The 20542-nt window shown below is 42.9% G+C and overlaps 1 protein-coding gene across 1 annotated transcript; it reads left to right on the top strand.

Moving 5' to 3' along the window:
• Nucleotides 1-618: 618 nt before the first annotated feature.
• DDB2 (damage specific DNA binding protein 2) lies at nucleotides 619-20521 on the top strand. Its single transcript, XM_065944341.1, has 10 exons — nucleotides 619-918; nucleotides 2062-2198; nucleotides 2578-2769; nucleotides 15802-15947; nucleotides 17247-17346; nucleotides 17438-17615; nucleotides 17931-18073; nucleotides 19742-19906; nucleotides 20046-20091; nucleotides 20383-20521. Exons 1-10 carry the CDS (start codon nucleotides 792-794, stop codon nucleotides 20430-20432), a joined length of 1284 nt encoding a protein of 427 aa, XP_065800413.1. The 5' UTR covers nucleotides 619-791; the 3' UTR covers nucleotides 20433-20521.
• Nucleotides 20522-20542: the final 21 nt, after the last annotated feature.

The following is a 20542-nucleotide window of genomic DNA, read 5'->3' as shown; positions in this document are numbered from 1 at the left end:
TCCAAACTGACTCCTATCTGGCCGGGTGGGGCACCGACGAAGCTCACTCCAATGGCCCTTGGCTAAAGTTTGGGGCATAAGACCTCTCAGCCCAGTTAGCTTAGCCGCAACTCCCTCCGGTCCATCATCACTGCCCTAGGTTACTCCTGAGGAGGACGCTAAGCAGGCTTAGGGAAGCTTTAGTTAAAAGCTGAGAGCTTCAACTGTTCTCCATAGAGAAGCTGAATTTCGGCGGAGCTGGAGAAATAACAACTGATTGACATCAACCACAGAGCCAGCCGACAGTCACAACTTAATTTCCCCCGCCAGGATGTGGTTACTTTCTACGAAACCGCCTCACGCCAACTGTAGTGATCAGCCAATCACAAAGCCCGGGAGGGCGTGGTCACCAATTAGAGGGAGAGAGGCGGAGCCGAAGTTTTGATTGGCATCCAGTCTCGGGGGTGGGGGAGCCCAGAGGCCTGGCAGCGTGGCGTCTGAAGAGGCTTCAAGTCGGGAGGCCCAGCGCTGCGGCCATCTTTATTTCTGGCAGGTCAGCTGACTTGGACTAGCTCCGAGCCAACTTGTAGGCGGTGTCCCTTTTCTCTGGGGAGCGGTGAGGCCCTCCCCTCACACACTTCCCATCCGTCCGCGCGTGCCCCCGCCTTCTCGGTGAGCCTGTTTGGCGGGAAGTTGGCTTAGTCGGCCTACCTGTGGCTGAGCGGTTGTCCTCGTCCCCGCCTTGTTCTCCCCAGAGGCTTCTTAATTCTTCCTCGGCACAGGGCATAGTACCCCTTCGCACGGAGGACGCCATGGCTCCCAGGAAACGCCCAGAAACCCAGAAGACCCCTGAGGTGGTCGTGCGCCCCAGGAGCAAGAGGAACAGAACCCCACGGGAGCTGGAGCCCGAGGCCAAGAAGCTCTGTGTGAAGGGCCCGGGTATTGCCTGTGCCTGCTGCTTTAATTAATTCCGCAGTTTGGGGTTCTCCCGCAGAAGGCTGGAGTGGGGGATGGGTGCGCATGGGTTCTGAGGCTGGCCCACATTGTGGGCGCCTCAGGCTATGCATTTTGTCTGCAGGTCCTTTGACACCCTTAGAGCTTGGGCTTAACCTCCCCCAGGTGATGGGGTGAGGCAGGTGACCTCCCTTACAACAGACACAACGGACTTTTCCAATTCCTTGTTTGTATCGGAATTTTTACACACTGAGACCTGCATAAGATAATCCTACCTTGCGAGGTGGTGTGTGTGCTTAATTTCGATAGTCATGATCGCTATCTGTCCTTGGTTTAACGCGGGAACCCTCAATTTCCTTCCTTCCTTCCTTTGAAAACTCATTCTTAGGGGTTTCTTGGGACTAAAACCTGGGTCTGTAAGGAATGTAGGGAACTCAAAGACGGGTTGTCGATGAAGTGTTTTTTTTTTTGTTCATGAGAAGAAAGAATGGGTTGTCCAGAGGCAGGATTTATGGAGATCAGGTCCTCAAATACCGGTTAGTAATCCGGAGTTGCTTTATTCCTATTCTAGGTGGATCTGCCTCCCCAAAAGTAGCCTAGTGAATTTAGCGCCATGCCAGATCCCGTGGATCCTGCTGGTTTTCAGGAGAACAGATTGAACTTGGGGCCCACAGCTGGTCACGTCTACATTATTGTAATAGAAGATTTTAAAAAAACTGCTTTTTTTAGTCACTTCCACTGTGTTGTCTTAAAATCTTTTTATTGTGCTTTATATATGACTTTTAAATTGTCACTCAACCCTATCACAAGTTTTCCACCCAAAACTGAGAAGAATTCTGCAGTTCTTGTGTGTTTCTTGGGCTCAGCTCTCAGGAACCCTGCAAGATCACAGTTTCACTTCAGAATTACTGCTTTGGGGAATGTTTTTTGGAAGAGGTTGAATCCCTGCTCACTATTTATTTGTTGTGCTGTGTGAGACTGAGCAGAACGTGAAAAGATCTTAGGAGGTGATAGGAGAGATTGTCTCTGCCAGAAGAAGCAATAGGGCTTTCTTTCTGGCATATTCGGCAGAAAAGTCTTCCCTGCGTGAGATTGGAGCGGAAAATATGTGTCTGTTCTGCTTGGCAGGTTCTAGCAGAAGATTTGACTCAGGCTGCCTTTGGGCGGGGTTGAGTAGCCTGCGGGTCCCGCCGCTATGCAGCAGCATCGTCAGGGCCCTCCACCAGCATAAGCTGGGCACAGCTGCCTGGCCATCACTGCGGCAGGTGAGGCGTTTCCTGGCTGAAGAGTTCAGGGATTTGTATGGTGCCTTTTTAAACCACTGGATGCTCCAAAATTAGATGCTGGGTTGGTTCACTGGGTTGTCAGAGTGCTCAGATCACCCCCACCTTGGTGACTGGCCTACCGGGCTCTCGGCAAGGTAGAAGTCCTATGCTGTAGGGGTCCCAGCGGGAATGCACTCTGACTCCTTGATTTCTGCAGTTAGATTATGTATATTGCAAACCTTTTTATGCACAGAGCCAGGCAGTCAGTTTTCCTTTAGTGGGAGAATTTGGCCCCAGGCCTCATCTATGGAGGAATCAGAGATAGGCAATTTACCCTTGTGTTTTTTAATTCAACTTAATTGTTTTCTCTCTGTATTAGGGTCTCCAGCAGTCCTTTTTGAACTCTCTGGCTTCTTACCGGATATTCCAAAAGGCTGCCCCTTTTGACAGGAGGGCCACATCCCTGGCGTGGCACCCAACTCACCCCAGCACCCTGGCTGTGGGCTCCAAAGGGGGAGATATCTTGCTCTGGAACTTTGGCATAAAGGACAAACCTATCTTCATTAAAGGGGTGAGCAGTACCCTGTGCCAGACAATAGTACTGAAGAGATGTTTGCTGAAGGGATGAAAAGTCATCCAGTAACGAGATAATTGGGATCAAAAGTAGCTGTGGGTATTTTCAAACAATGGTGATGGTACTCAACTCTTTATTGAATGCCTGCCCTTAAAATATTAGCAAGTATGATACACTAATCATCCTCGTAAGTCACTGACAGGATCTAAACCCCTTCTTACCTTCTTGACCTAATCTTGTGCTGTTGTCTTCCTCATTGCCTATGCTTTAGCCATACTAGATACTTCTTTTCCTGAAACTGGGTCTTTGGACTTGCTGTTCCCTTTGACTGGAGTGCTCTTTCCCGTGGTTTTTCTCATGGCTGGCTCCCTCTTATCATTCTGGTCTCAGCTCAATATACTTCTTCAACAAGGCTTATTACTGACCGCTGTGCTTAATCACTAATGACTCTCTACCTCATTATTATCCTCCATCGCTTTCCCCCCACAATGTTTATCAATATCTGAAATGTTTTACTTATTTGTATCTTTGCCCACTGGAAAGTAAACTCCATGATTGCGGGGACCTTGTCTTTCTAACTTACCACCATATCCCCAGTACTTATAGTAGTTGCTTTGTATTTGCTGAATGAATGAGGGCCTTGAGGGATAACTGGACAAGTCAGATGTATACCTATAAGATCACTGACTGTACAGCAATATAGATGCTAAATGCTACAGAAATGAGAGAAGGAAGAATCTCTGGGAATTAGAGTCAATAGGAAAGATTTCATGGATGAGTGAGATGTGAGGAAGAACAATATTTAGGTAAATGGAGAGAAAAGGAGGAAAGGCAGAGCGTGTTTGGGGCAAGGTTTGGCAAAGAGCTTTTTAGGGATGGTCTTAATTGTGCGAGTGTTTACCGTCAGTCACTAAGGGGTTGAGAGTTTTGGCTCCTCCACCAAAGAGAACACTCTTACCTTGCCCGGCAGGGCACTGAGATTGGAGGGCTATACTGTGAAAGGTGGCACTCTGGGTCTAGAGCAGGAGCTGCAAATTCACATACCTAAGGAAGCCAGACAGATAAGAGTGATGTAGGAGTGATGCAGGATGGTGGTTAGTGATAAATTGGAGATCGTTAACAGGTGAGAATCGAGGTACTGTGATATCAGATCTGAGTTTTTCAAATGAACTCTGAAATGTTTGGATTTTTAAAAATTGTAGTGAAACACATAAAGTTTACCATCTTAACCATTTTTTAAGTGTCCAGTTCAGTGGCATTGAGTACATTTATGTTCTTTCATAACCAGTCTCCAGAACTTTTTTGTCTTGCAGAACTGAAACTCTGTAAACATTAACACACACTCCCCATTCCTCCTTCCCTCCAGACCCTGGCAACGGCATTCTGCTTTCTGTCTCTGATTTTGACTGACTGTCTCATACAAGTGGAATCAGACAGTACCTGTCCTTTTTTGACAGGCTTATTTCACTTAGCATCATGTCCTCAAGGTGCATCCATCTTGCAGCATGTATCTGAATTTCCTTCCTTTTTAAGGTTAAATATTCCTCTGTATGTATTGTATACACCACATTTTTTTTACCCATTCATCTCTTGATGGACATTTGGGTTGCTTCCACCTTTTGGCTTTTGTGAATAATGCTGCTATGAACAGGGTTGCACAAATATCTCTTCGAGTTCGTGCTTTCAGTTCTTTTGGTTCTGTACCCGGAGTGGATCACATTGGAACTCTATTGTTAATTTTTTGAGGAACCACCACCATATTGTTTTCCATAGAGGCTGTGCCATTTTACATTCCTACCAATAGGACACAAGGGTTTTAATTTAAAATATCCTGATTTTTAATTTGGGGAACCAAATGAAATTGAACATGCTCTGTAGCTAAACAAAACACGTATGTGAACTGGCTTCTTCATTAGCTCTCTGTTTTTCTACCTCTGGTTTAGAGGCCATAGCTAAACCCAGGGTGAGTTCTTTTAAATGGATGCTTTGGAGAGCAGCTCATCAGAAAAGGCCAGGTTAGACAGACTTGTGAGATTAGGATTCAAGCTATGAAATTATTCAAGAAAATAAGTGCCTGGAGCCCGAAGAATGGCTTTCTGTCCAGCTGGTGAAACAGATGACCACCAGGAAGTGGAACTTTAAGTTGAAGTCAGAACCCAGAGCTCAGACAGGAAGAGCTTTGTTCACCACCGCCCCCCGCCCCCCCGCCCCCCCCCCCCAAGCAGCCAGGATGTAAGAATAGAGAAATTTTTTTTTTTTCCAGTGGGTTTTGTCATACATTGATATGAATTAGCCATTAGTTACACGTATTCCCCATCCCGAGAGAATAGAGAAATTTAAGAAATAGCCTCAGAGTGTCCTAGGGGAAGAGCTTCCTGACTGAAGGAGGAGTGATAACTGCTTTGAACTTGTGTTAGGGTGAAGGTGCTTTTGGTTTTATCACCCTTCCTTACGATGTGCGTGTAAGTGAAGCTTCCTCACACTTGGGGAGATTGGTTTGTGCATTTAAACTGTGTGACTCGCAGGGAGACAGGTTGTAGCAGAAGAAAGGTTTGGTGGTCTGGAGAACTGTCTGTTTTTACTCCCAGAAACCGACAGCAGGAAGTTGATTTGAGACCACTGAGGGAGGGAGCGGCAGTGCCTCATTTTATCTTTTCTTTAGTCATCTGACCTTGGTTCTGATCTTGATATCTTTCAGGTCCTTGGCAAAGGGACATGTGTTAAATTTTCAAAATGATTATTCTCATTGTAAAAATTACCTGTGCTCATTGTAAGAAAGTCAACCAATACAGAAAAAAATATATATAAAGAATAAAGTAATTATTACCTGAAATCCCCATATGGGGCATCTTTATATGTGTGTAGACACTATTATACACACCTATTCTTTTAGTTATATTTTTATATAAATGTTCTACCCTAGAATCTGTTGTATTTTACTTATTAGATCATATTCTGGTTTAGTCATTTTGTACCAGATGATGCCCACTTAAAAATATCTTATTTCCTTTTTTTGTAATGTCTTTGGTTTTGGTATCAGGGAAGTGGTCCCTCTACTTGAATTTTCTGGAATAATTTGTGCAGAGTTAATACTATTTTTTTTCTTAAATTTTTCATAGGATTCACTAGTGAAGCCATCTGGGCCTAGAGTTTTCTTTGTTGGAAGGTTTTTTTGTTGTTGTTGGAAGGTTTTTAACTATATTTTCAATTGTTTAACAGCGATAAGGCAATTTAGGTTGTCTGTTTCTTCTTGAAGGAGCATGTAGTTTGTCTTTCAAGTAATTTGTTTATTTTATCTAAGTTGTTGAATTTAGAGGCATAAAGTTGTTTATAGTATTCCCTTGGGCTCAGATGCTCAGTCGTGTCCAACTCTTTGCAGCCCAATGTACCGTAGCCCACCAGAGTCCTCTGTCCATGGGATTCTCCAGGCAGGAATACAGGGGTGGGTTGCCATTACCTCCTCCAGGAGATCCTCCCGACTCAGGATCAAGCCTGAGTCTCTTACGTCTCCTGCATTGGCAAACGAATTTTTACCACTAGTGCAAGCTGGGAAGCCTTGTATCTTTTTAATATCCATGGAATCTGTAGTAATGTTCTCACTCATTTCATTGGTACTGTTAATTTGTGTCTTTTTTTTTACCCTGATCAGTCTTTGTAAAAGATCATCAGTTTTGTTGATATTTTCCAGCTTTTAACTTCATTGATTTTTCTCTGTTGTTTTTCTGTTTTCTTTTTTTTTTTTTTTCTTTTTGCCCCATTGTTATCTTTCCTGGGGGAAAATTTGCTTTTCTTTTTCTGGTTTCTTAAGATAGAAACTTGGATTTTTATTTGATTTTTTTTTTTTTTTATTGTTTTTCTAACACAACCATTCAATGTTATACATTTCCCTCTATTTCTCTAACTGAATCTTACAGATTTTGTTGTATTTTTGTTTCCATTCAGTATAAGTTACTTTCCAAATTCTTTATGATTTCTTCTTTTACCTATGGATTATTGTGAAGTATCTGTTTAATTTCTAACTATTTGGGGATTGTTGTGATATCTCTGTTACTGATTTCTAGTTCAGTGCTGTTATGGAACAAAGGACATTTTCATGATTCCAGACCTTTCATAAGTTAGCATATTGACTGTCTTTGGAGTGTTCCATATGCATTTGAAAAAAAAAGTATACTCTGCCATTTTGGGGTGAAATACTCTCTAAATGTCAATTAGGTTACATTGGTTAGTAGTGTTCGTATCCTTTTTTTTATGTTCTATATCCTTACTGATTTTATATCTCTTACCAGTTATTGAGAGAGGAATATTGGAATCTCCAACTATAAAATTGTGGTTCTGTCTATTTTCCTTTAGTTTTTGCTTCAAACATTTGGAAACTCTGTTATTAGGTGTTTACACATTTAGAATTATGTCCTTTTAATGAATTGACACCTCTGTTATTGTAAGATGTCTCCTTTTATCCTTGGTAATATTTCTTGTTCTGAAATTTTGTTTCTTTGATGTTAATGTAGCCATGCAGCTTTTTTATGATTAATACTTGCATTGTATATCTTTTTTCATCCTTTTATTCTTAATGGATTCGTGTATTTGTATATAAAATGTTTCTTGTATATAGCATTTTTAGAAAAAATGCAACCTGATAATTCCCTGGTGAACCAGTGGTTAGGACTCCATGCTTTCACTGCTGAGGACTGGGGTTCAAGCCCCTGGTTGGGGAACTAGATCTTGCAAGCTGCATGGCATGGTGAAAAAGGAAAAATCCATTCTGATGGTCTCTACCTTTTAACTGAAGCATTTGTCCATTTACATTTAATATGATTAATTATAAATACGATTGGATTTAAATCTGTTATCTTCTATATTTGTGTCATTGTTTTGCTCCATTATTTTTTCTTGCCTTCTTTTTAATTGAGTACTTTTTGTGATTACATTTTATCTCCATTATTGGATTATTAGTTACACTTTTCTTCTTTCCCTTCTCTTTTAGTAGTTGTTCTAGAGTTTGCAATGTACATCTTTTTTTTTTTTTTTTTTTTAACAATGAGACTTGCAGGATGTTAGTTCCCTGACCCAGGGATTGAACCTGGGCCCTCAGCAGTGAAAGCGTGGAGTCTTAACCATTGGACCACCAATTGGACTTTCCCACAATCTACATTTTTAATGTAAGAGTGAACATTCAAATAGTATTATACAACTTTATATGTATTGTAACACTCTTACAACTATGTACTGACTTCCATTTTCTCCTTTCTCTCGTTGTCCTGCATTTTACTTCTACATACTTTGTAAAGCTTACAATACATTATGATTTTTGCTTTACACAGTCAATTATCTTTTTTTGTTGTTGTTAAATATTTACTGAGATATAGCTGATGGGTGATACATTGCATGTTTAAAGTGTGCAACTTGATGAGTCTTGACATACATAAATATGTATACAACCATGAAACCATCACCACAATTAAAATAACATATCCATCACCCCCTCAAATTTCCTTTCCTTCCTTGGTAATCCTTCCCTTTCTACTCTCTGTCCTGTCACCTGAAAACCACTGATCCGCTTTCTATTCCTACTGATAAATTTGCATTTTCAAGACATATAAATGGCTTGCATGCCAAGTTGCTTCAGTCGTGTCCAACTCTTTGTGACCTCCATGGACTATGGCCCTCCAGGTTTCTCTGTCCATGGGATTCTGCAGTCAAGAATACCGGGGTGGGTTGCCATGCCCTCCTCCAGGAGATCCTCCCCATATAAATGCCACTATATGATATAGACTCTTTTCTTTTCCCTGGCTTCTTTCATGCAGTGTGAATATTTGAGGTTCATCCATATTTTTGCCTGTATCAGTAGTTTCTAGTAGTATTCCAGTGTATTGATATACCAGTTTATTTATCCATTCATCTATTGAAGGGCATTTAGACTTTTTCCAGCTTTTGACTGTTAACAATACAGCTGCTATGAAGATTTCATGTACAAGTCTTTGTGTGGATATATGTCTTCATTTTTCCCAAGTAAATACCTGGTTGTGGAATGGCTGGGTTGCAGGGTAGGTATCTTTTAAAGATGTTTTTTAAATGAGAAAAAAACTTTAATATTTACCCACATATTTGCTATTTCCAGTTTTTTAAATTCCTTTGTATGATTCAGACTTCCTTTTGATCTTCTGCTTGAGGAAATTTCTTTAACATTTCCTATAATGTAGGTTAGTTAGTGATGCATGTTTTTTCCCTTTTGTTTGTCTAAGGAAGTCTTTGTTTTGTGCTTTTTTTGGAAGTATTTTTGCTGGGTATAGAATGGTAGGTTTAGAGGATTTTTTATTTTTCTTTTAGTACTTTAAAGATGACTTCTGATGTGAAGTCTGCTTTCATCCTATGTTCCTCTTCATGTGATTTTTCTTTCCCTTTGTCATTTAAATATTCACAGGATCCAGGGGTCACAGCATAGACATCTTGGGTAACTGGATAACCACCCATTATCATTATTCAGTCCACTCCAGGTAGCTTGGGTCTAAAGTAGCCTGTAGTCTAGATTTTGGCCTCACCCTGAGACAGTACCCTTCTGAGGACTCTGCTTGATGTTCTGTATGCTAAGAATCTTTTCATTCTGGATGGTGAGAATGTAGACCATTCTGAGGATTTCTCCTTCTGTTAGTTTCTCATGTCTTCCTTCTCCCACCCAGCCTTATATAGTTTCCTTATACACATTTACACAATATTATTTACTCAAAGGCCTGAGGGGACCCCTCTGAAAATATCCATAATGCTCTCTCTCTGCACATCAGCCTCTCCAGAATTTTGCCGTACAAATTCTTGCCCTGCTGGCTTTCCGAAGTGTCTCCTGAGCCCATTGAGACTATCAGGCTGTTTGAGTCCTCCCTGCCTATGCTGCAGCCTGGATATGCTCTCCAACCATTAAATTGGGGCAGTCACATGGCTGCCTCATTCTTTTCCCTCTTGTGCTGCCTGTTGGCCAGTGTGTGAAACTTATTTCGTGTATTTTTCCATTTTTTTAGTTGTGTTCAGGCAGGAGGATATATCTGGTTTCTGACACTCCATCATGGTTGGAAGTAGAAATTCATAGTAATAGTTTCTCTGAGGGATTTAAATTTTTTTCCTATGCAGTCTTGTCAACTGTAAATCTTCTTTTTTTATTTGCCGTATCCCATTGGCTGCGACCTCTAGTAACTTGTTGAATGTTTGCTCTTAACAGGCATTCTTATCTTGTTCTTGATTATAGAAGGCTTTTATGTTTTATCATTAAAATTTCTGCTGCTTTTTATTGTGATAAGCTATATATAACATGAGAATTACCATTTTAATCATTTCAAAGCCTACAGTTCAATGCCGCTGAGTACATTTATATTGTGCAATCGTTACCACTATCCATCTCCAGGATTTTTTCATCCCAAAATAAAACTCTATACCCATTAAATAATAACTATTACCTCTTCCCCAGCCCCCTCGATCTGTTTTTTGTCTCTGAATTTCACAATCCCAGGTGCTGCATGTAAGTGGAATTATACAGTATTTGCCCTTGGGGGTCTGGCTCCTGTTCCTTAGCATAATATTTCCAAGGTTCATCCATGTTGTAGCAGGTTTCAGTACTTTATTCCTTTTTGAGGCTGAATAATATTCCATTGTATAAATTATACCAAAGTTTGTTTTGCCACTCATCTGTCATTGAACATTTGGATTGTTTCTGCCTTTTGCTATTTTGATTCAGCTGCCATGAATGTTCCTTTAGGTACAAGTCTTTGTTTGAACAACTGTTTTCAGTTCTCTGGGGTATGCACCTGGGAGCTTGTTTGTTTTTAATACCTTTTATCAGATTAAGTAAGTTCCTCTTCTATTCTTAGTTTGCCAGAAGCTGATATCATGAATGATAATTTAATTTTTTCAAATACTTTTGTGTCTGCTGAGGTCAGCATATGATTTTCCTTATCTGCGCTATTAAAAAAACTACACTGATTGTTTTTTGTTTGTTTTGGTTTATTAGTTACATTTGATTTTTTTATTTGAATGTTCTCTTTTTTCCCCCACTTTTTAACCTTTACAATTATATTTCTAGCAAGTGATACTGCTTCTTTTAAAAACTGTGGTAAAAGCACATAACCTGAAATGTGTCATCTCAACCATTTTTAAGTGCACAGTTGACACTGTATTCCCATTTTTTGCAACAGAGTTCTAGAATTTTTTTATCTTGTAAAACTGAGACTGTGTGCCCACTGAATAACAGCTCACCATTTCCCCTTCCTTCCAGCCCTTGGCAGCCACAGGCTTACTTTCTGTTTCTGTGAGTCTGAACTACTTTAGATACCCTAAGTTTTGGTGCTTTTGCTGGGGCTATGTCAGAGAACATTCTTTTAGGAAGTACACAGTAAAGTATCTGAGTGTGATGGGACTTCATGCTGGCAATTTATTACCAAATGGTTCCAGAAGAAAACAGTTCTTTGTGCTGCTCTTACAACTTTTCTATGAGTTTGAGATAATTTGAAAATAAACTTAAAAAAAAAAAAGAATGTATTTAGTATATTCACCACTGAAACCGTTAAGATCTGGAATTTACTTTGCAAGAAAGTTTTTAGTTGTGACTCGATTTCTTTAATACATATCAGACTATTCAGATTTTTCCTTTTCATCTTCTGTCAGTTTGGCAAGTTTGTACTATTTTAGGAATTTGCTTATCTCCTCTGAATTTTCAATTTTATTGGCCAAAGATTGTTTATGATGTCCTCATTACTTTTTAAAATGTCTAAGATGTCTTTCCATCCAGTAAATTGGTTATTTGTGCTTTCGCCTTTGTTGGGTCATTCTCAGCTGGGATTTATCATTTTAATTATATTAGTCTTTTCATGGAACCAACTTTTGGCTTTGTTGATTTTCTCCACAGTGTATTTATTTCATTCATTTCTATTTTTTTCCTCTTACTCTCTTTGGTTTTAGCTTCTTGTTTGTTTTACAGCTTCTTGAGATGGATGTTTGGGTCATTGATTTTTAGGCTTTTTTAACTTTTATTGTGAATAATACTCCTGTGAATATCTGCATACAAGTTTTTATATCAGCATACATACTCATTTCTCTTGACTATATATCTCTTGGGTATATGTATCCTTGAGGCCATATGGTAATTGTATGTTTAATTTTTTGAAGAATTGCCTGTGTTCCAAAGCAACTACTCCGTTTCACTTTCCCACCAGCAATGTAGGAGGGCTTCAGTTCCTCCACATCCTTGACTGACAAATAAAAATTGTGCATATTTAGTGTACATCATATTGTGGTTTTGTTTTTGCTTTATTTATTATTTTTGGCTGTGTCATGTGGGATCTTAGTTCCTGACCTGGGATGGAACCTGAGCCCCCTGCAGTGGACGCACAGAGTCCTAACCACTAGACCACCAGAGAAGTCCCAACATGATGTTTTAATACATGTATATATTGTGAAATGATTTCCACAATCAAGCTAATTAACATCCATCATCTTACATAGTTTTGTATGTGTATGCTGAGAACACTTAAGATCTATTCCCTTAGAAAATTTCACATATACAGTACAGTTATTAACTATAGTCACCATGCTATGCATTAGATCTCATGAATAGTTGAAACTCTGTGTTCTTTGACAAATATCTCACCGTTCCCCTACCCCCTTTCAGCCTCTGGCAACCATATTCTCTGCCTTTGTGAGTGACTTTTTTAGATTGCACATAAGTGAGGTCATGCAGTATTTATGTTTCTGTGTCTGACTTCGCTTAGCATAACGTCCTCCATGTTCATCCATGTTGTCAGAAATGGCAGGATTTGCTTTTTTTAAGGCTGAATAATGTTCCACTTGATATATATATCTCTCACATTTTCTTTCTTTATCCATTCATTGATCAGCAGACAGCTGTTTCTGTATCTTGGCAATTGTGAATAATGCTGCAATGAACACAGGAGGACAGAACTCTGAGAAATTGATTTCATTTCCTTTTGATATATACTCAGTAGAATTAACTGGATAGTTTGGTAGCTCCCTTCTGAGTTTTTCATGGAGGAGCCTCCATACTATTTTCCATAATGCCCCTACCAATTTACATTCCCATCCAGAGTTCCCTTTTCCCACATCTTGGCCAGCACTTGTTATCACTTGTCTTTTTGATAATAGTCATTCTAACTAGGTGTGAGGTGATACCTCAACATAATTTTGTATTTCTGTTATGATTAGTGACATTGAGCACCTTTTCATATAACTTTTGGCCATTTGTATGTCTTTGGAGAAATGCCTATTCAATCTTTGTCCATTTTTTTAATCAGATTATTTGTTTCTTCTTTTTTTCCTATTGAGTTGTCCAGGTTCCTTATATGTTGTTAATACTAATCCCTCATCAGATAATAGTTTGCACTATTTTCTTTCATTCTATAGGCTGTCTTACAACACTCATGATTGTCTTTTTGTTTATAGCCATCCTAGTGGATGTGAAATAGTATTTCATTGTGACTTTTATTTGCATTCCCTAGTGACTAATGATGTTGAGCATCTTTTCATGTGCCACTGGCTATTTGTATATCTTCTTTGGAGAAATGTCTGTTGAAATCCTTTGTCCTATTTTTGGTTGCACCACGGGGCTTGTGGGATGTTAGTTCCCTGACCAGGGATTGAACCCCAACCATAGGGGTGAAAACATCAAGTCCTGAACATAGGACCACCAGGGAATTCCCTTTGTCCATTTTTTAATTAGGTCTCTTTTTAAAATATATACTACTTACAATTATTTTAAAGCCTGTGTCTAATAGCACCAATACCTGGATCTTCTGTGAATGTCTTTAAGCTGGTGTTTTTTCTCTTGATTGGTTATTTGATCTTGATTTCTGATATGCTGGACAATTTTAGATTTGATGCCAAATATTGTATATGAAAATTTACAGAGATGTAATTTGAAGTTTTGAGTGCGCTCACAAAAAGAATTTTTTCTCTCTGGAAGGCAGGTCAAGTACAATCAGATCATCTTAATCAGAGATTGAAATGAATGCAGACTTCAGTCTTCATGAGGGATGGTCTGTTTCGTATGCTATTATTTCTAGGGTTTCAGGGATCCTAACTAAAAACTGCATTTTTTTTTTTTCTTCTAAAACCTTTCCTCTTTGACAGGTCTGAATTCTGTTTTTGCCTCCCTTGAGATTGACAGAACTGCTGCTGAACTTCTCAGCCGTACAGCTTTCTCATCTGCATAGGCCTCAGGAGCAAAAGCAGCATTGAAATGTCAGACTTACCTCTCTGCTCCTCTTCTCTCTAGGAGGCTGGACTTCGAAATCCTTGGTGCCTTGATAGCTCTTCGTTGACTTCAGAAACTTTCCTTTGAGAACATATACCCTATCTACCTCTTCTAGCTTTTCTTGACAGAAGGTTGACCTGAAACCAGCTAACCCACCATCAATGGAATTGGAAAGTCTCAAACACATTTTCTTTTTTGTATTTTGTCCAGGTTTATGTAGTCCTTCTCAGTGCAAGAGCTGTCATAACTACTTAATCCACCCTTGCTAGAAGAACACGAATGCATGTTACCTTAAAATGTTTACATAAGGGTTTATTACTAATGCTTTGACATAGGGCCAGTCCTTTCCTTGCAGTAAGTGTTCACTGATTCAGGTTCGCCTGGTCTTACATAAACGGTATCCATAACGAATACTTTACAGGATCTCGTTTCCATTTCCCAAAAGTGGAGACAATTTAAAATCAGTTGTGAAGCAGTCTGATGACAGATTCTTTTAAGTTTTCACTGTTTCCCACCCTAATTGTTGTAAGTATTTCTCTCATGCTTAATTCAACAACTCTTATTTTAGCAAATCTTTTTTATCTAGTTTTTCCAAAGTGTTCAATATGGATTTCATAGAAACCACAGTGGTCATTGTTTTTGCACACATTTCATCAATTTTAATTAAATTACATTTTAATGAAATGTTTTGTGTTTAAAGTTTAAATGTTTAATAAATTACATGTTTAGTTAAATTACATGATTACCATACAAAGTACAACTGACATATCTAGGTTTAAGAGCAAACACGATGTCTAACCCTTCATAAGCATAGAACTCAGCTAGTGGGAGCAGATTAACTTACTAGCAGCAAGGGTTTGGTGAACCATAGGCATCAGTTAGAATGTTTTATAGAGGGAATGGAAAGTACCAGTTAGTATGCTGAGTGAGTTAAGTGAATGTTGTGTAAGAGGCCTTGTAGAAGTAAAGCCGGGATAGCAACAACATACAGGAGAACTGGAGGAGGAGCCTGGAGGATATAAAGTTCTTAAAACAGCACACTTGATATATAATAAGCACTTAATAAGGTTATGCTACCAGTGTTATCATGATTATCTTCATCATCATTGTCTGGTATGTCTGTAAAAAATGAGGAGCTCAGGTCTGACACCAGCCCACCTAACCCAGCCACTGTTCCAAGCTGAAGCTCTTCTGAAGAGAGCACTTGTATGCTACATTATGGTACATCCACACAATAGGCTATTCAACAATAAAATGGGATGAACTATAGATTCACAGAGCAGGCTGGATGAAACTCAGGGACATTACACCGAGTGAAATCAAAGAAGCCAGTCTCAAAGGGCTGCATACCACGAGTCATTGATATGACAGCCCATCAAAGGCAAAACTTGTATGGTGACGAAGAACTCATCCCTGGTTGCCAGGGGTGAGGAGTCAGGGGAGGATGTGACTACAATTAGGAGAGCAGGAGGGATTTGGGGGCGAAGTGACACAACTGTTCTGCATCCTCATTTTGGTGGTGGTGGTTCAAATCTCTACATGCGTTAAAATTCATAAAGCTGTATACCAGAAACAACTGATTTACCGTATGTTCATTAAAAGGTATAAAATGAGAGCCTTGAGAAACAGTGCTGTGGACAGCATCCCAGTGTCTAGGCATCTAAGCTGGCCTGGCCCCAAGTGTGCCTGGACGGCTCGTGTCCAAGCAGGGGATGTGCACCCAAGCTCTGTCCGCTTCATGGGCCACTGTCACTCACTGACTTTTTTCTTCCTTGTGTTAGATTGGAGCTGGAGGGAGCATCACGGGGCTGAAGTTTAACCCTCTCAATACCAACCAGTTTTTCACCTCCTCAATGGAGGGAACAACTAGGCTGCAAGACTTTAAAGGCAACACTCTCCGAGTTTTTGCCAGCTCAGACACCTGCAAGTGAGTAGTTTCAACTCAAGAGGGGGAACGGCTTCTAGGCTCTCGGTGCAGTTGTGGCGAGAGCACCCGGACCCCGTTTCTCTTCCCCAAACCTGGCACGGGGAAGAAAGGGGTTAGCTCCTTTTCACCCTTCCCTCTCTTTAGCTGCTATTCCTCTGGGCCAGGTGGGTTCCTGTGTCAGGGACGGGTTCTAGAACCTCAGTTTTTCTCAGCAAGGGAACGGTCTCAGCTCTTGTCAGTCCTTCCTGTATCCGACTAGACCTGGATTCTCACTGGACAAGTCGACATGGCATTAGTCTAGAAAACCACTTGAAGCCTGGAGCAGGAACTAAGAACTTTAAGATTCCATTCCCTGCTTTCACGGGGGTTTAACCTGTGAAAGGTTAATCAAGGACCTGGCCAGCTCCTTGATGGAAGCCTAAATGGATAGAATCATGTTCACGAAGCACTCTGGACTCCCCAAGAGCAAGTGGCTAGAGAAATTACAAAATGCTTGTCACTTTGGTTTCCAGTCAGAGATCTGACTCTGCTCCCCAAGTGTGTGAGGGTGTGGGGTTCTACCTAGCACTGGGCTGCCAGACGGGGGTAAGAAATACAGGAGTAACGGGACAGGTGACAGATGGGCTTACTCTTCCACAAGGAGCCCTCCTCCCAAAAGATGTTTACAAGGGATGCAGAAAGCAGGGTAGCAGAGATTTGAAGGGAAAATGTGAATCTGGGCTTTCCTGATTGGGTATGAGGATCTCTGAAGCTCCCCCCACCCCTCCCAACTTCTCTTCATAGCAAGTGGTCTGAGCAACAGAAAGAGCAGGTAGTTCCGAGCTGGTGTGCTTCCCCCCCACCCCCGAAGTGCTCAGAAGGGGGCAGGAGTGCCTTTCCAGCCAGCAGTGATGAACAGTTGGGCAGCCCCTATTTGGAGTGTCATCTCCTTTGACCCAGAGGGTGGAGAGCGAAGAGAGAAAACAATAGCTGAGTCTTCCTCAGGGCTCGAGGGGGCAAGCCCCGACTTGAGGACTTGCCTTACGGCTCTGGGTTTGGTTGCTTCGGGGACTCTTACCACGTGAGGATCCTGAGCCTAGAAGTAACTGGACAAGTTTCTGAGCCCCATCACCCCCATAACCCTTTGTCGGGATGGCGGACAAGTCTGGGTGCTCCTCACTGGGAGTCCATGACAAGATATTCATTCACTCAACGGATATTTATTGACTGTCTACTGTACGTGAGACACGAGCTGCAGCAGTGAATAAATGCAACTTGCCTCTGTCCCCAAGAGTCTCACAGCACAATCTCTCCCTCCAGCGTCTGGTTTTGCAGCCTGGATGTATCTGTCAAAAGCCGACTGGTGGTCACAGGAGACAATGTGGGGCACGTGATCCTGCTGAACATGGACGGCAGGGAGGTGCGTTCTCGCGAACCTAGGCCCTCCCCTTCCCTTCCTGACCCCCAGCCTCGGTTCTGCACCCCAGCCTGAACCGAGCTCTTGTCCGCAGCTTTGGAATCTGAGAATGCACAAAAAGAAGGTGACACATGTGGCCCTAAACCCGTGCTGTGACTGGCTCCTGGCCACAGCCTCCGTAGATCAAACGGTGAAAATCTGGGACCTGCGCCAGGTCAGAGGGAAATCCAGCTTCCTCCACTCGCTGCCGCACAGGCATCCTGTCAACGCAGGTGTGATATACCAGACCTCGGCCTTCCTGCAGACCCTGCCGACCCACCGCTTCAGGGCCTTTCCTGCAAAGCGTAGAAGCCACTCAGCCAGACCTTAACCCCGCACAGCATCGGCCAGGCAGAGGTCCTGAGCCCTCCTGTCTCTAGCTGCCCCCTCAGCTGCTGAGCCTCTTGAGTGTTTCATGGCCCAGATCACGGCCCTGCCACCCATCTCTAGAAAGAAGTGGGAGGGAGGTGCCCCTGCAGGAGGCCTGTGAGGGCCAGCATACGGCCCACCTGGGGTCCCTTGAGCTCAGGGGCTTTTCGCTTTGCCAGCTCATTTCAGTCCCGATGGAGCCCAGCTCCTGACCACTGACCAGAAGAGTGAGATCCGGGTTTACTCTGCTTGCCGGTGGGACTGCCCACCAAGCCTGATCCCACATCCTCACCGCCACTTCCAGCACCTGACGCCCATCAAGGTAAGTGATCGTGGGGAGGCGGCGGTGGCCAGGGAAACCTGCAGTCCCAGCCCTCTTCTCGCCCTGGCTCACTCTGCACCTTTGCTCCAGCTCCGTGAGCCCGTTTTGCTGAGTTTTCTTCATGTCTCTTTGATAAGCTGATTTTCCTGAGTTCTTTCCACGCAGCCCAGATCTCCTCTCTGTGGGGCACTTTCTGAGATCCCGATCCTCTGTTCTGCCCCCAGTTTCAGTTACCTGTGTATGCAGCTGACCCACAAACTAACTTGGCTTAGTTAGCCAAGTTAGCCAAGCCATTTGTGGCTTCTCTAGCCTTAGCCCCCAAGGCTCCCAGTCTTCAAGTCCTCCGTGCCCGCCGGCCCCCCGCCCCAAGCAGTCTGAACTCTGCTGGTCCTCCTGCTGTCTAGATTATATTCTTTTCTAGAACCGCAGCCCCTCTTCGGACCTCCAGAGCTCATACCTGCACTTGTGTAGTCAGCAGAGTTCAGGCAGGCAGACCCCATTCCCCCGCCCCCCAGGTTAGACGCCTTCAGCAAGTAACTTAAATTTGGGATCCCAGTTTCCTCATCTATAAAAAGGGAATAATAGTATCTAACTGACAGAGTTGTTGTGAGAATGAACCCATGTACTTAAAGCATGTGGCAACATGCCTGGCGCCTAGTAAGTACTCAGCAAACAATAATGATTTGGTATTAGAATGGCCCCCACGTACCTCAACCCTACAGTAGGAAATGGCAGCCCTCTCCAGTGTTCTTGCTGGAGAATCCCATGGGCAGAGGAGCCTGGTGGGCTACAGGGTCACATAGGGTCACAGAGTCGGACACGACTGAGCAACTTAGCATAGCGTAACGCACCTCAAATCAAATCCAAGCTCTCTGTAATAGCCCTCCAGCGGTTGGTGTTCCCATTGATCCTTCCTTATCTCCCTCTTGGTATCAGTCAAGATACCAAGCCCAGCCGTGTCCCAGGTGTGACTTATCTCCAAGCCGTTGCCTGCAGCACTTCTTTCTTCCTGCTAACCCTTCAGAACTTCCCTGAAAAGCTTTCTTGGGAAAATCCCATCCAGTTCTGTCATCCTAGTAACTGCTGGGTTTGTTTCAAGTGGGGTGATCTGGGGAACAGAGGGGTCCTCCCCCTTTTCAGCCACTCGCCATTTTCTACTCAACTCCCTGACAGGGAGACCCATGGGATGAGCTCAGAACCGAGGTCCTATTTGCAATGCAGATCCCTGGGTCGGGAAGACCCCCTGGAGAAGGGAACGGCAACCCACTCCAGTACTCTTGCCTGGAGCGTCCCATGGACAGAGGAGCCTGGTGGGCTACAGTCCATGGAGTTGCAAAGAGTCGGACACGACTGAGGGACTATATTATCACTTTCACTCGGGTCACGCTGATGTTAAAACACTTATCAGCTGGTACAATGTCAGGAAATGCAAAGAGAGAAGGCCTGAATGTGTCCTAAGGATCACAGGGAGGCCTGCTGGGGATTTTACATTTGCGATGGTAGATGCACATGCACTTCAAAACCATTCTTGTTGTTTCATGTAGGTCTTACCTCCGTTGTTAAATTGCTGGCAGTTGTATTAACCATTGTTGTCGCTGGCAAAGATACTTATGTCCCTCTCAGTGCTGTTCTAAGTTTACTCCTGTGACCTGCCTCTCCATCTTCTAGGCAAGCTGGCATCCTCGGTACAACCTCATTGTCGTGGGCCGATACCCAGATCCTAATTTCAAAAGTTGTTCCCCCCATGAATTAAGGACGATCGATGTGTTTGATGGAAGCTCAGGAAAGATCATGTATCAGCTGTATGACCCAGAATCTTCTGGTATCATGTCGGTGAGGCCTGGGCCCTCAAATGATAAATGGGAGGAAGCAGGGATTCAACCTCGTGGATCAAAAATGACCAGTTACTCCTCACATGCCCTTCTTCTGGTACCTCCACTCCCTCCTCATGCTCATCCCCTTGTCTCTGCAGCTCAATGAATTCAATCCCATGGGGGACACGCTGGCCTCCGTGATGGGTGAGTGTACATTAGGCCAGTCAAGCCCACCCTACTCCCCAAGGTTCAGTGCAGGCTCACCCCAGCTCAGCGCTGCTCCATCCACCCCCAGGATATAGTCAGTGAGGATGACAACCAGGAGACCGCGGTCTCTGGACCTAGAGCCATCCTTCTTGCTGAGTCTTGGCCATTGCAATGCCTGGCTTCTGCCCAGTTGCCTGGTGTCTCCTGACCAAATCCTAGGTTCCCCATGCCAGCTCCCAGTTCTCAGAGGCTGGTGATGGAAGGTGCCTCTGGTCTCACTCCTCCTAGGTTATCACATTCTCGTTTGGAGCCCGGAGGATGCTGGGACTCAGAAATGAGAGATGTTAATGAAGTGGGGGCCAAGCAGGGCCTTGGAGCCCCACAAGAACAAGTTCTTTGAGAAGAGGCGGCTTCGTATTAAAGGGCCGAGGTATCGGAGTCTTCGAGT

Source organism: Muntiacus reevesi, chromosome 9, assembly GCF_963930625.1.
Source record: "Muntiacus reevesi chromosome 9, mMunRee1.1, whole genome shotgun sequence".
Classification (NCBI taxonomy): Eukaryota; Metazoa; Chordata; class Mammalia; order Artiodactyla; family Cervidae; genus Muntiacus; species Muntiacus reevesi.
This window is presented reverse-complemented; position numbering and strand designations above follow the sequence as displayed.

Excerpts from the sequence above, each read along its gene's own strand:
- DDB2 (XM_065944341.1), top strand. The coding sequence starts at position 792 with ATGGCTCCCAGGAAACGCCCAGAAACCCAGAAGACCCCTGAGGTGGTC. Across the intron at positions 919-2,061 it reads GCTCTGTGTGAAGGGCCCGG|GTTCTAGCAGAAGATTTGAC; the intron begins GTATTGCCTGTG and ends TCTGCTTGGCAG. Across the intron at positions 2,770-15,801 it reads AACCTATCTTCATTAAAGGG|ATTGGAGCTGGAGGGAGCAT; the intron begins GTGAGCAGTACC and ends TCCTTGTGTTAG.